This window comes from Haemaphysalis longicornis, unplaced genomic scaffold (assembly GCF_048455015.1).
Source record: "Haemaphysalis longicornis isolate Haplotype H1 unplaced genomic scaffold, Haemaphysalis longicornis Haplotype H1 scaffold_2, whole genome shotgun sequence".
Classification (NCBI taxonomy): domain Eukaryota; kingdom Metazoa; phylum Arthropoda; class Arachnida; order Ixodida; family Ixodidae; genus Haemaphysalis; species Haemaphysalis longicornis.
In genome coordinates, this window is record NW_027526295.1 from 154,015,805 (window position 1) to 154,030,424 (window position 14,620).

Consider the following 14,620-nt stretch of genomic DNA (forward strand, 5'->3'; position numbering starts at 1 on the left):
CGACGCCCGTAACGAATCGGTATTCGTTCAACAAGCAACAAATAGCGTGTGTAACGAAATACGGATATCTGTGTATACGAATAAACGAAGGCCAGGCCTATTTATAGACTCATGAGGAGCATTCAAGAATGAAAGAAAAAAAAAGTAAATCAGAGGGCGGTACGTCCATTCGCATTAGGAGCACACAGTAAAACATCAAATGAGGCAGTGCAGGGAGACATGGGATGGGCCTCCTTTGAAGTGAGAGAAGCACAGAGCAAAATATGTTTTGAAGACGACTTAGAAATATTGATAACCAGAGATTGGCAGCCAGAATATTACGGTATCGTTACATGAAAAGCGTGGACATGCAGTGGAGGAAAAGAAGGCCCAGAACAAAGTGTGTGAAACATGAAAGTGCAGGGGAAACGACCAAGGCAATGAAAATTGAAATGAAAGAATCAGAGACAACGACCTGGACAAAGAGGATGGACGCAAAGAAGTCCTTAGATATCTACAGAATGTGGAAGTTGTAGATCACGACGGAAGAATTCTTTGATAATACGAAAGGGAGTGGGTTTTTTTTTTTTTTTTGAAGCCCAGATGCGTTGCTTGCTGAAACGCTTATCCGCGAGCCAGTACAGGAAGAACTTGCGGCGCAAGTTGCGGCAGGGAGCCAGAAACCACGCGGCATACTGTATAGCAGAGTGCAATTGTATCCATCCAGCTTCCGGTATCGCTTGGCTTTGAGGTTAATGGAAGAGTGAACTGGAAAGCAGTAGATGTTAGTAAAATAAGGTTAGAATGTTGGAGGAAAAAGTGCAGAGAACAATCTAAGAGGACGTGCGAACAAAGTCAGACTAGCACAAACATTCCATCAAGTTTTTTTTTTTTTTGGTGAGGTGATTGCACAGTGAGGTTACGACTAAGGTCGCGGTGCAACGCCACCTCCCCCCCCCCCCGTTACAAAGGGGAAGCCGCTAAGCATGGTCATCATCATCATCATCGTCGGCTAACCGCGGGCGCACCAAAACAAATGCACGTGCGTTGACATTGCCATGTCGCGCTCCGTTTTCTGCGACGGCTTAATCGGTGCCCGCGCAAGTGGCGGACATCACAGCAGAGAAGTACATAAGAACCCAAGAAGAACCCTCCGAAGTATAAGGTGTGCTATACACGCACATGCGTGTATACACGGTACAAGCGAACCCAGTGTTGGTTGCTGTTCTTGTCTTCTCGGCTGTGGGTGCGTATATTGATAAATCGTTGGCGATTGTTATATGAAACCGCGAATAAACTCATATTTACTGCAAAACAGTCTGAAACAACTTGCCCAGAAAGTAAAATTAAACCTTTTTTTTTAATCATAGCAAGCTTTGCTCGTGGCAGATTTAATTCGATCTGCAAACAATGTGCCTCTGAAATGCGAAAATCATAACGTTCGCACGCCATGTAGACGGCATCTTCAGGCACTGCGAACTTCGAAAGTGCTAATGTTCGTTCCACCGACTTCGCAGACGAAAAACGCACTATGTAGAACGGGCTTCAGTGAGCTCTCTCTTCTCTCGTTACATCGTCGCCGTCTGCTTCCTGTTCAATCGCCTCTTCGAAACTTCACGGTGTCTAAAAGGTGTAAACAGACGCTGAACGCCCTGTCGCGCTCGGGCTTGCCACATGACGAAAGCGAGCGCAACCGAAACAGCTCAAGCAGGAAGAAGCCCAGCTCCAACGATGACTCGGCGGAAAATGCACCTTATACGCTTTCTTTTTTTTTCTCGCCTGCCTGCAAAAAGTTCGACGAAACTTTCGTCACAGGCCTGCGCGCCCAACCTTCTCTGATAGAAGTGAACTTGTCGTGCATTCAATGCCTTTGCGACGACTATTTGCGCCCAAGACCATTTTCTTTAAACGCGGTACGCGCACACAGTACAACTGCGCCAACTTTCTCTAGTGTGAATTAACGTCGGCTCGCTTTTCTTGCACCCATGGCTTTATTGTCCTGTGTGCAACAGTACGACCAAAGGGGGGATGGCCCACTCCGAAAATTTCGGGGCCCGTGATCCCAGTACGTCAGCGCAGAAAGCCGGCATCAGCCTGCGTCACCCCAAGTGGTTTTGCGTACGCCGTGACGCCGGCGGTTTTATCAGCGTCAGACCAAGCTAGACAGGCATAGGGATAAACAAGAAGGCGTACGAGCGCCGCCTGGGGAACACTAGACAAACTGTTAACTATTTTGCATACTTTCCGAGAAGCGGCGCTGGCCGGCAGACATGAAAGCACGCTGGAAGGCTACAGAGCGGGAAAGGGTAGAAGAGAGCAGCAGAACAGTGGCTGTTTGGCCATTTTTCGCTCACGCGTTAGGCAATGATTATACAGGCGGCGTTGTCTCTGCTATCACACCCAGGCATTCCTTCGGGGAGCCTGGAGCAGTCAAACGCGTCACCTGGGCATGAAAAATTGTCGTAACGAAGCAAGGCGTCATTCAGTGCAGTCGTGGCAATTGACCCGCTTCACCAACTGGAAGTGCACCGACGAAAATGTAAGGAGACGTTTTGAAGACGATAGTCTTTCTTAAGCTACCCAAACCCGTAAATTTTCTGTATGTATGTCTGTTTGTCTGACTGTCTGTCGGTCCCTCGAAGAAGCCGCCCAGCCAAATGTTAAGATTAGTCCTTTAAAGAGTTGTTTATGCAGGCAAACCGTTTACAATGCAATAAATCTAGAAACTTGCTCCATATTTGTCAAGATTCTTCTACAAGAAGATACTATTAGGCTTATTTGAGGAAGGACGGCAATACGTAAGTGTTGCTATCAGTGTTCCTTTAATTAAAAGTAGCTGTATGCTCATTTCTCGTGTGAACTACAAAAACGCGGTGTAAAAATAACGTTTTAACCAGGAAGAACAAACAGTGCTGCCTCCCGGACCTATCGCACATTGCTTGAGCGCTAAGTCCGAACAATAGCGAGCTGAATCGCCGCGTTTCCAGTGCTGCGCTGTCTGAACGGGTTCCGGACATTTCGGTGCACGAACTTTTCGGTGCAGGAAGTCTCGGTGCGGGGATTTCGGCGTACGGTATGTCCCAGGCATTCTTTTAACATTTTAGCTTTAATATTTTAATTTCGTCAGCTGATATGATTTTACGTTCGAGAGTTGTGTTTGCGGCGCTTTGCGAACGCTAAACCGAACCGGAGCATCAGCGCGTGAAACCCAATTTCGGCAGTAAATGTTAAAAATTAACGTGGTTAATTTACTTCCCTTCACCCTTTTTTTTTAATATTCATGTGAACACCCCTAATTACTTGAGTGTTATCGAAGCGCTTTGATTTTACTTCGCCCAACTCTGCAAGACGCTGCTGCTCCATTCCTATCTATCCTCCCCCCTCCCCGCCAAACCACCGCGAAAAGAGAGAAGACAGGAAACGAAGTAGTTTAAGCGCGTGTGCATTCTTTAATTATTTTCTCTATCGCTCTTGTCTTCGTTACATTGGGTGTCGATTCTACTTAAAGGCTAACGAACGGTCGTACTTACAGTGGCGTTAACAAAGGCGGTCCTATCTCACTACTCCGGACAGTCGCATTACGGCTGAGCATCGCAACACGGCGGATAGTCTCACTACGGCGAAAAGTGCGCCACGGGTGAACGTCGCAACATGGCAGAAGGGGGACAGCTTTAGCCGTTCAAAGGATATGCAGCTAGTTTCATTCGGCATTCTCGCAGCGGTGCGTTACGTGCAAGAGCCTGCATGTATATGTTGATGCGTCTTCTCATCGTTTTCGGGCACTTGTTTTGTGTTTCGTGTGTTAATTTTTAAGGCTGAAGGTGGTGGTACGGTTAAATGTGCGTTACAGCTGAAAGCCGCTGTAACAAATCACCAAGAGCCTACCAGAAAAGAACCAAGAACAGCAAGGTGAACCTCGAAGAGAAGCCCTAAACCCGAGCCAAACCGATGAGCACCAGCGGGGGCGGAGCCAGACAGGCGGGCAGCCTCTCCCTCCCCTCGATTGCCCGCCGCGGCGCCCGCTTCTCGGATGGAGGCAAAATGCGAAAGGCCTGTGTGTTTGAGATATCGGCACACGTTAAAGATTTCGGTGCACGTTCAAGATCTCGGCACACGCTAGATTTTGAAACGTCATTTTATGCAAGTCAGGCACTTCTTGGCGCATGTGCGTACCTTACCGCCGTGGCGCAGCTGTTAGTGGCTTCATGCTGTGCTGCCGAGAGCAAGATTATTGGGTGGATCCCGGGCGTCGTGGCCGGTTTTCAAACGAAGGCGAAAAGTAAAAACACCGTATTAGACATTTTGGTGCACGGCAAAGATCCTCAGGTGCTCAGAATTAAACCGGAGTCCTAGGTACGGCGTGCGTCATAGCCCATGTGTAGCTTCGACGCGTTACACCCCAAAATCAATCAAGTCGGAGCTTGTGTGTGTGTACGCTTAAGCACCCAGGATAGTGTTCTGGACTTCATCAGCCATGTCGAACAAAACTGAGTGCATGAACTTTCAACTATAGCTCGGTTTTTTGACGTTTCGAAGTCTTATGACTGAGTCCTGAGACAAGCAATAGTAGACTACATGCAATGGGGGTGTCAGGAAACCTTATTCGCTTTCACGGCTTTCTGACCGGTACATGCAAGTACGGTTCGGGAGTGTGCTAAGCGAAAAAAGAAGCGGGGGGAGGGGGGCGGGGGGGGTTCCTCAGGGTAGTGTTTTTTCACCGATTCTTTTCAATGTGGCTATGGCTCGGCTACCTGCAGCACTAAAAGAAGTTCCACAACGAGCTCAAGTATCTGTGTACGCTGAAGATGTTTGCATCTGGTTGTCCAGATATCAACCTAAGCGACTGGCAGTGATGGCTCAGCGGAGTGTTCACACCATGCAAAAATATTTGTCCTCCGTCGGACTGATGCTCTCCGCCCAGAAGTCCTGTTTTGTTCTTTTCCCTGGGAACCTGCGACGTTCCACTCGTGTTAATTTACCATTGGGCAGCCTGTCTATCCGTCAAGAAGCCACTCACGTGCGGTTCCTTGGTCTCACCCTGGACAGCAGACTGCATTGGCGACGGGCAGTCGACATGACTTTCGGCTCTGCTTCCCCGTGTGAACTTTTTGAGGAGGATTTCTTAAGCTAAGCGGGGGAATCACACGACGTCCATGATTGAGCTGCAGTCAGGTCTGATTGTGAGTCGCATTCTTTACCACTTGCCTCTGATCTCCCCTTCAGAATCCCGGTATGAGCGCCTCGAAGCGTTGCACAGGAAAGGGCTGAGGATAGCAATTGGAGTTCTTGAGGGAGCGGCAAACGAGAAGGTCATACGGGAGAGCCAGTCTGCTACACTCCGCTTGATGGTGTCACAGAGTTTACTGACGCAGGTAATGCGTCTAGGGGAAACAAGTGCTGGAAGAACAATAATAAGGCGGCTTCGAACAATTAAGGGCGGCCTCTCATGCGCACACTGCTCTTAACACTCTGACAATATTGTGCCATCAGTGGCCGGGGAAACTTCCCATCTCAATGCCGCCATGGTCTTACGCGAGCCTTCAGTGTCAGCTACGTGTTACTCACATGAGTCAAGCGAAATACGCCAGTGGAAGCAGCCAGATTTTTGGTTCTTGAACATTTGGAGAACTCTTATCCCAATCCCCTTCAAAATTTTAGGGTTGGCTCAGTTGATCTGCACAGAGGGGTTAGTGCAGCGGCGTATGTCCTTCCTGGTGCCCAGGTTTCCTGGACAGCACGCCTGGACCGTGTGGTGTCCTCCACCGAATCCGAGTGCATTGTCATCGCGGCTGCTTTGAGAAAACTTAACTCATATAAGCCGCAGGAAGTTGTAATTCTGACTGACTCAAAAGCAGCACTACAACTTTTGCAGCGTAGGATCCCTACGAAAAACAACTGTTAGCGTTCCGTACGGCTTGTGCAAGAACTCAGCAGCAAGTGCGGTTTCAATGTGCGGTTTCAATGGATTCCATCCCATGTCAGCGCCCAGGGCAATGCGACCGCTGATCAGATGGCACGGAGTGCGCTGCAACTTGCACCGACTGTTTCCCCCAATCACTGGAACGACTTCAGGCGAACAGTGGCCAAACATTTCAACTCCTTGGGAATTTCTTATCACGAGCCTTGCGTCACAAAGGGAGTTACAAGATCGGAGGCAACATTGCTGTGCTGCATCCGAACGGGCTCAGCGAAGACCACAGTATCGCTATTCAAGGTGGGCCTCGTGCGATCGCTTCTGCGTTTGTCATGTGCAGAGATATGGGTGTACACCACTACGTAAGGTGTTGGCCAGAGCATTATGTCGAGCGGACTACAATGCTCTCAGTGATTCGAAAGCTGGCAGCCCCACACAGCACTCTGGACAACATCGTCTTTCCAAGGGGACATCGGATGCTGCGCAGAGACGTGTCGCGCCTTCTCCTAAGCCTCCTTCAGGAGACGGAAATGGCGAACTCGTGGCGAAAGGACACTACCGCTAATTAGGAAAAGCTTGGGCGGAGCAATTGCCGGCATATCCAGTCAAACTAACGCCGCCTTATCCCACAACAACCACCCTCACCACGTGAGATGTCAAATATCCAACTGGACAGTCGGTAAAAGTTACTCCAATGTCTGCATTTCTATGTCTTTAACGGCACAGTGTTTATTTATGGCAGGTTACCAATTCTTGCCCTACTGTTCGCAACGGCTTACTTAATCGGAACTAATGAGAAAGAAATGTTACAAAGTTAGTCCCCGTACTGCCGGTTGGTTCGTCTTGATCTCTCTCCCCCTCCTCCCATGCAAACATGTCACGGGTTTTCAACACACAAGCTTCCAATTTCTATATCAGGCCACCTGTTCTTTTTTTCTCAGTGATATCTGTATTCATGGTGCAGTGCTTCGGGCCTATGGCAATGCTGCTGGCCACTTTAACACGTTTTTAGATTTTGAGCCCGACTGTAACCAGCACACAAATTTTAAGGCCACCTTTTAGCAAAAAAAAAAAAAAGGTAATGGGTGTTAGAATAGCGAAAATACCGTGCTCCTTTTCTGGGAACCCCTCCAGTCCCCTCACATCGTTTCTTTGGACGGGGTTCATATCAACGCGGGAGGGGTTGAGGTAGCTGAACCCGCCAGTCGACTCGACCCTCCCTTGTCGGGTCCATAGCCACATTTGCATTAGTCCCGTGTACATGGACGTGACGGGGGCGGGGTGAGTTGAGTGGCGGGTTCAGCTTACCTCGACGCGTCCGAGTTTATATGAACCTCGTACAAAGAATCGAGGTGAGGGGAGCGGCGGGGTTCCCGGAAAAGGGGCTACCGTATTTTCACGATTCTAACGCGCACCCTCTCTTGCTAAAAGGTAGCTTAATATTTGTGTGCGCGTTACCATCGGGCTCAAAACCGAAATAGGTTTAAAGCGGACAGCAGCATTCCCATGCGCAACGGACACTAAGTACCCGCAAAATCCAACTCAATCCAATAAAAACAGTCCGTCAACACCACGTGAGGGAATTTCGGCGCACTGATTCCTCAATGGCATGCCGCATACCCTGGTCAGCCGTTGCACATTCTTTCGTGCTTCTGCTTAGCCGCTAACGCTTAGAATTATGAAGATCAAGGCACTTGAAATCGCAGGCAGCTTCAGTGTTCCCCGCTATAGGCACCCTGCAATCGTCGGGCGGCGCCTCCGTCGAGCTGACATGCGCGCCGCCAACGGCGGCGGCGCCAAACACGCAGGCGCTCCGCGCGGGGCTGCGGCCGTGTTAGCGTTGCTTTCCGTGATGGGGGAATCCGTGATTTGAGCGTTTTAACGGCGCGCGTCGCTAGATTTTGCCGAGGACATCTTTCTGCTACGTTTGCAGCAAACGTTACACTTGGATTTGCCATTATATAGCCCAGCAGCATACGGTGAAAAACTGCGAGCCGCCGTGTCGCGAGGCTTGCATTACGCGTTCAAATAAGCCATAAATACATGTAAGAAGGCCGCTTGTTCGAAAGCAAGCATTTTTACGGGAAGTGTACGAATCTGAAGTCACCGAAACACGTCTTTAACAGCAGAGCATGACGCGTGTACTACATTGGTCTGAAAATAAGTAACCAAAACAACGTGGCCTAGCAGCTGTTAAGGCGCGTTCACACTTGCGACGAAAGCGAGCGAAAGCGACGGAATTCCGTCGCTTTGTCGCGCGACGACCGTTTTTGGCGAATGGTCGGGACCAATTTTTGTCGTCGCGCGACAAAGCGACATAATTCTGGTCGCTTTCGTCGCAGTGGGAACGGGCCTTTAGCTCGTGAGTTCCCATCTTTCAGTTAAAAACATTAGTCGGATATTGCTGGCGTTAAACGTTTGTTAGTACTCTACGCGCCTTTATTTCGTTTCTCCGTGTGCGTCAGCTTATACTTCGCAGCTGACGGTGAGGCCCCGAAAAATTAAACTTCCTGCAAGTGCACTTGGTGATGCGGCAGCGTGACTCGATGCAGCACAGCAAGCACGTTGCCGCAGTTGCGTTTTATTTGAATGACATTTACAAGATGACTGGAGTACCCACTTTATCCCCGACTGGGCTGCCAGGTTGAAGAATCCTTTGAACTGAAACAGTTAAAGAATGAGGAATGATGTCAAAGTGCAGTAATACCAAGCTGTGTCATACAACAAACGTGACTAAAAAAAAATACACTGCGCATATACATTTTTTTCTCCCTTGCTTGAACGTTGCTTATGTTTTCATCTGTAATAATGTACCACGCGTTATTCACTAATATTGCAGTTCTTTTCAATCTGCATGAATGAACAGCGAGTGGTCCACGAATAAGAAACGCGAGTGACAGCGCCGGGCCGTGTTCACATCTCGGCTGCAGACGCCAAACCTGCACAATGAAAAAGAGAGGATGGCTTCCGACGAACACGCACATTTGCTAAGCACGTCACGACGAGTGGTTGGGTCATTACTTTGGAATACATATACAAGCCACAAGAATGAGCACACGGAGTCGAAAAGTAGGGCAAAGTATGATATTTGTCAATTAAATTAGAAGGTATTGAACTACAAACCACCAGACGTTACACAAACGGTAAGCTACGACGTCGAGGCGACCGCATTGTACAAATGCAGACTGACGCTAATTAATGGCTTTCGTAACATGCCGTGATTTCCCGAACTAACAGAGTTCACTTACTTTACTCGCCACACGGCGACAATCCACTTCTGTCTTCACGTTTTATCCCACGGCTGCGACGGGAAGCTGTAAAAAGATACGGGCCTGGCGTGCCCACCCGACTGGGGCATTTGAGGCCACAATACCTGTGCCCACATTTTTTTTATTTGCGACTTTGGGGTCACCGCATGATTTCGATGACGCCATCAAACACTCAGCTGCAGAAACATCACCGCGAAATAAAAAAAAAAACCCTAAGCAAATTCCCAAATAGTCCACGCTCACGCAGCAGCAGTGAACGCGGGCATGCGCGAGCGAGCGCCTTCAAGCTTATAAATTCAGCCGCCAGAAGGCGCCACCTGCTCCTCAAACTGCATTGCAGGGTGCCTATAACTTTATTTCCAGCAGCAGCTGGATAAGCAACCTTGTGAAACACAATTCATTATTGGCTTCCAGAGCTGCATACGCCAAATAAAATCTCCCTCTTCCAGGTACGTGGTGTCATGTCTTTTTCATCTGCGCAGTACCGTCAGTGTCACATTTTTTTTTTCGAATTTTCCTGCGCGAAGTTACCCGCGCGTTACGATTGGGGGCACGTTAGAACCGCGCAGATACGGTATTCTGCTCCCCGCGGCCCGCCGACTCAGCCCCGCCAACTCAGCCCCTGCCTCCGAGTTGACTGGACTCGCCGCGACGGCTCTCTGACCCAACCTGTCCGCTTATTGGCGGTGTGATGTTTGAGTGGCGCCCCCTGGTTCTGACGTCAGCTTAGGGACTCGCGCCGCGGTCGTCTGCTACACTCCGCTTGTGAGGGGCAGCAGTGTCTGTGCTAGAAACCTCCCGCTTTGTTGCTGTAGTGCATTAAAAAGTGCATTTCTAGTGCTTCAGTTATTTTGCCAGCTTCTGACGCATCTGAATAATTTGAAGCTGTATCCCCCACAAGTTTGCAACACATGAGGAGATAGAGAACAACTTTCTTGCTAGCATCGGTCAGAAGATCGCGCGTAACTCATCCTTTCTAGCTTATTCGCGAGGATCAACGCTCAGAGCCCCTCGATAAGAATTCAAAATGCGAAGGCTTCCCTGCAGAATTTTTGAGGTGCTCATATGAAGACCCAACACTCTAATGCTGCCTACCAAGCCGCGCGGGCCCCTACACACGCATCGCACGTACAGCAGGAAATAAAACGGCTGTCTTCTATTTGTTTTGTTGTTGTTTTCTTGTATCAGATGTATGTATCTTGTTCTTTTTTTGTGCCCGACGCATTAGTTTTTCTGCACCATCCCAAACGTGTTATCAGGAGGTTTAGGGGTGTTTTGGGAGTCTCACAAAGATACTGTGTATATTTTGCTTAGGTTGTATGGCATACATTCCCTTTTTCACAAATTTGCTTTGACTACGGCTACGTACAAGAATGCGCATATTCGCAGCGTGCTATGTTTATTCACATGGAAATACAATGAGGAGGTTTGTGCTGCGCCAGCGTGATCTCACCCCAAACAACGTTGTCCACATTACTCGAAGGCGGCTTTTGTGCCCAGAATTTGTTATCATACCATTGTTATCATAACGAACTGACTCTCAACCCGAACAATGATGACATGATTACGGTGTTGAAGGCATTATATACTCGCTAACCAACGCAATAAATAGTATACCTGCAAATAACACAAGAATCGAAACCGATGAATATTTCTAGGCAGGTCTTTATTGTTTTCCAACCATTCCAGGCGCAAAGAACAAATCCTATTCTACTCGGGATGGCGTTCCAAGAATTAAAGAAAATTGCTTTTACTCTCCTGTCCTTGACTGAGGACCCGGCCCACTAACAAGCTCGATTTCATTGTTAGATAAAGTTTTCTCCTCCTCGCCTTCCTCCTCCTCCTCTTGAGCGCAGTTTTCCTGTAACGCATATCCGAATATCGGGAGGATATGGCTGTGGAAAATGTACCGAAATATCCCTCCAGGTCTGAACAAACAGAGTGTTATTGTATCTTAAACGTAGACGGGACTCGTTTTGCTCAATGAACCTCCTACTGGTTAGAAGCCTCGTACAAAACCAGCGCTGTTTGGGTTATTTGGAACTCAACCTATAGTTTTTGCAGCCTATAGTGCATGTCGGCAAACTTTCATGTCATGACAAAGTAAAGTGATGTGATACAATGTGACGTGATACTTTCGAGCGTTCGGCAAGGTCGCAAAAACTGTTTTTCCATACATATGATTACCGGGAATCATAATGCCTTCTGCCAAAGCCGATAGCCCCGAAGGCCAGAATTTGTTTTGGTCTTTCATTTTCGCTGCTGTCGGTTATTATTGCAGCTGACTGTTCCCTTTTCGAAAAATTGCTTAATACAGAAGCTGACGCCTAGCTCCGACTCATCGCGCTACGCACACGACCAACCGGCTTCGCAAGGAAGGGGGCGACGCCGGCAATGTTTCTTCCGTAGCGGTATCTAAAACTATACTTTAACTCACACTTTAAGCCTATTATTATGATAAAATGTTACCCACACGCCAATTCTGGTGCGGTCAAGCATCGGACGTTGACCGAGCGCAAAGAAACAGCAGGGAGAGTGAGCCTGAGTGAAGCAGACGACAAATGCGAAAATCCCTAAGCTGACGTCACGGAGGCGTGCTCCGCAGCGCCGCCAGTGTTCGCGCTCACCGCCAATAGGCTCCGTGCGCTGGTATGGTGGCGACACAAGCGCCCAAACAACTAGCGCCATCTACGGCTACTGGAGGCATTTATCGGATGTTGTGGTCGTCGCTTGCGCCCTTCCCCATACGCCCGTGCTACGCTCCGATGACTGATTGCTCAAGCCAGCGCGCTCGTTTTAACGGTTTTAGAGAAGTGGGAGATATTGGCTCGTTTTCTTTTTTGTCTAAGAAAACCTCAAAACGCAATCGCCAGCTACACGCCGCAAACGATGTTTACTGCGTCCGGGAGGAGCTAGCGAACGCAACGGACCCGTCCGATGTTTCCAGCAATGGCGTTGGGCACATAACAGACGTGACGCTGGGCTGCGACTTTTACTTAAAGGCGGGTACAGTGAATGGTTATGAGTTCCGTTGTAAACACGCGGCTCACGCATCTCTGCACTTTATTATGAGTTCAGTGAGTCTAAGCGAGGTAGGCGGGGGAAGCTGCACGCGCAAGGCCGGGTGCCACGGCTCGCGTAAACATGCTGATGCAGTTGCTATGTTTGTCAACTCATAACGGTGAGCACCAGGCAGCTATTGCCAAATTTTAGCGCCGGTATCAACGCCGGTGTTCCAGCTCTGTCCGAATCAGCGAAATGTTAGTCGTATGGAGTTGGCCGCGATATCTGCGTCAAAGCAGCGGCCGAGGCCGCACGGGCAGAAGCTCTGCGCGTACACCTAGGAAAGGGTAAGCAGCGATGAGCACCATAATACAGTAGAAGAATAAGCGATACAGATTGCTAAAGCATAAGCAACACGTAATGCTAAAATGCCGGGGAGGCATAAGCTCAGCGACAAAAAAAAAAAAAAAGGAACGACCGACACCGTCACTGCTTCAAGATGATTGACGCGCATATTAATGGCCCATTTGTTTAGCTGCGGTGGTTGCCTGTGGGATCACTGCAGTTTTGTGTCGACCGTTACGCTGCGTCATATTCCGTAGCACTCGGGTAAGATTGCTGGGGTGTGTGCTGGCGCGCTGAATTGTTCCCGATGAAGCTCGCGTTGCTTATGCAAGCTTCGTTGGGCACCGGCTGTCGCAGGTCCCCTCCGAAGTTGATAGCAGGTGTGCACAGAAACAAGATCTAGAGTATAAACCACATTCACACAAAACAGCAAAACGAACGCTTATGGCCAGAAGTCGAGCGGCGTTGTTTACATCGCTCGTCGCACTGCGCGGGTTCATCGCTGTCGCCTTTCCGCTTCATTTCAAGGTAACCGAGATAAACTATTTTTTCGTCAGCCTCCTCGCAACCTTTTTAAAATGTACCTTTTCACAACGACTGCGGAATCTCCGCCCGGTACAGCCGCTCCTTCGGGCTGACCAACACCCGATTTCTGACGGCGCCGTTGCTCGGTGGCGCTGCGGTCGCGCTCGAAACACCAGCGCACGGAGCCTATACATGGGGGGTCGAGTCCAAAAAACCTGTTTATTTAGACTCAACGCGCCCTCGTCGGGTCAATGTAAACGTGGCTAGTGACCCGACGAGGGCGCGTTGAGTTGAAATAAACAGGTTTTCTGGACTCGACTTACACACGCATAAGCGGACGTGGTGAGTCGAAAAGCCGTCGGGGCGAGTCTGTTCGACTCGCAGGCAGGGGGTGGGTTGACGCGCTCGTCGGGCTGAGTCGGTGGGCTGTGAGGATCTGAATACCGTATTTGCACGATTATTTATAACGCGCCATCGATTGTACCTCGCGGGTAAGGTTTTCAGGAGAAACAGAAAATCATATTACTGGAAAAGAAATCTAGGAGAGATTCAAACCTAAAGACGTGGGTGGGGACGGGGTGGGTGGAGGCTGGGCCAACAAATACATACGAGATGAAAGTACGCGTGCAAACATAAAATGAGGGTTGGCTTGCCCGAATACGGGAATGAGTGGTATTTGTGCGCACAACCCGTACGAGCTTTATCAGAATAGAGATGATAGGTTTTCAAAAGGCCCGTTCTTCCTCCATGACAATATCAAATAGACTTGTCTGTAAAAACCTAGCTACATCAGTGTTTACGAATTTACAGTGTTTACAGTGTTTACGAGCGTGACAGAACAGCCTACATAAAACTTACTTTCCATGAGATTTTCTGCATTTTCTGGAAAAACCGAATGTTTGTAAAGCTACTTTCTATGGATAGTGAGGGTGTGACTTTCATTTAGATAAAACTTTACATAAAAATATATGACACAGTTGTAAACACCGGCTAATTGTCTTAGCTGCTTTGCGTGCCGCAAAAAATAGCAACTATAAATTAACGCCTTGCCGTAAATTACAGAAAAAAACTTGCAAAGTAATTCTATCACTTGGCTGCATAACAGGTGTTCTCAGAACAACGTAGTAAACGAAAATATACAACTGTTCGATTTCTAACAATAACTGGCATGAATCAAACACGGCGTCAATGTAAAGATGCAATCACCGCGCTATATTATGATCCATCACTGATCACGTTATGCTGAAATAAAAATGACTGCTGTTTCAAACAAGCAAGCGCCGACAATTCGGTCGCCGAAAAGTCTGCGCGCCGAAAAGTCTGCGCATCGATACGTCCGCGCAGCGTTAGTTTTAGCAGTCCGTCCGTTCCGTCCGGTACGTATAGTTCATACCACAAGCTAGGTGCAGCACTGTTGTCCACATTGTTGTCCACAGTGCGCCCACTGAGGGCGCATAACTGGCCGTGAAGCGGGCCCTGAAAGGACATTTCCCTCTCCTTCTCGGCAGGGGGAACAGCAAGGCCCAGGCGTCTTTTGTCGCTTCTTTCGCGGTGAGTTGGCCGCCCTGAGGGGGGCGGGCTGTTG

General features: G+C 48.9%; 1 protein-coding gene across 2 annotated transcripts in view; it reads left to right on the forward strand.

The window, feature by feature from the left end:
- The first annotated feature begins 2,296 nt into the window (after positions 1–2,296).
- LOC144167459 (tudor domain-containing protein 7A-like) overlaps positions 2,297–14,620 on the forward strand; it is a 76,122-nt gene continuing 63,798 nt past the window's right edge. Inside the window, exon 1 of one of the 2 annotated variants that reach the window (XM_077696717.1) lies at positions 2,297–2,518. In XM_077696717.1, coding sequence (XP_077552843.1) covers positions 2,429–2,518 — 90 coding nt within the window. In that variant the 5' untranslated portion in view covers positions 2,297–2,428. The remainder of the gene's footprint in view (positions 2,519–14,620) is intronic. The other variant, XM_077696716.1, reaches the window with a different exon arrangement.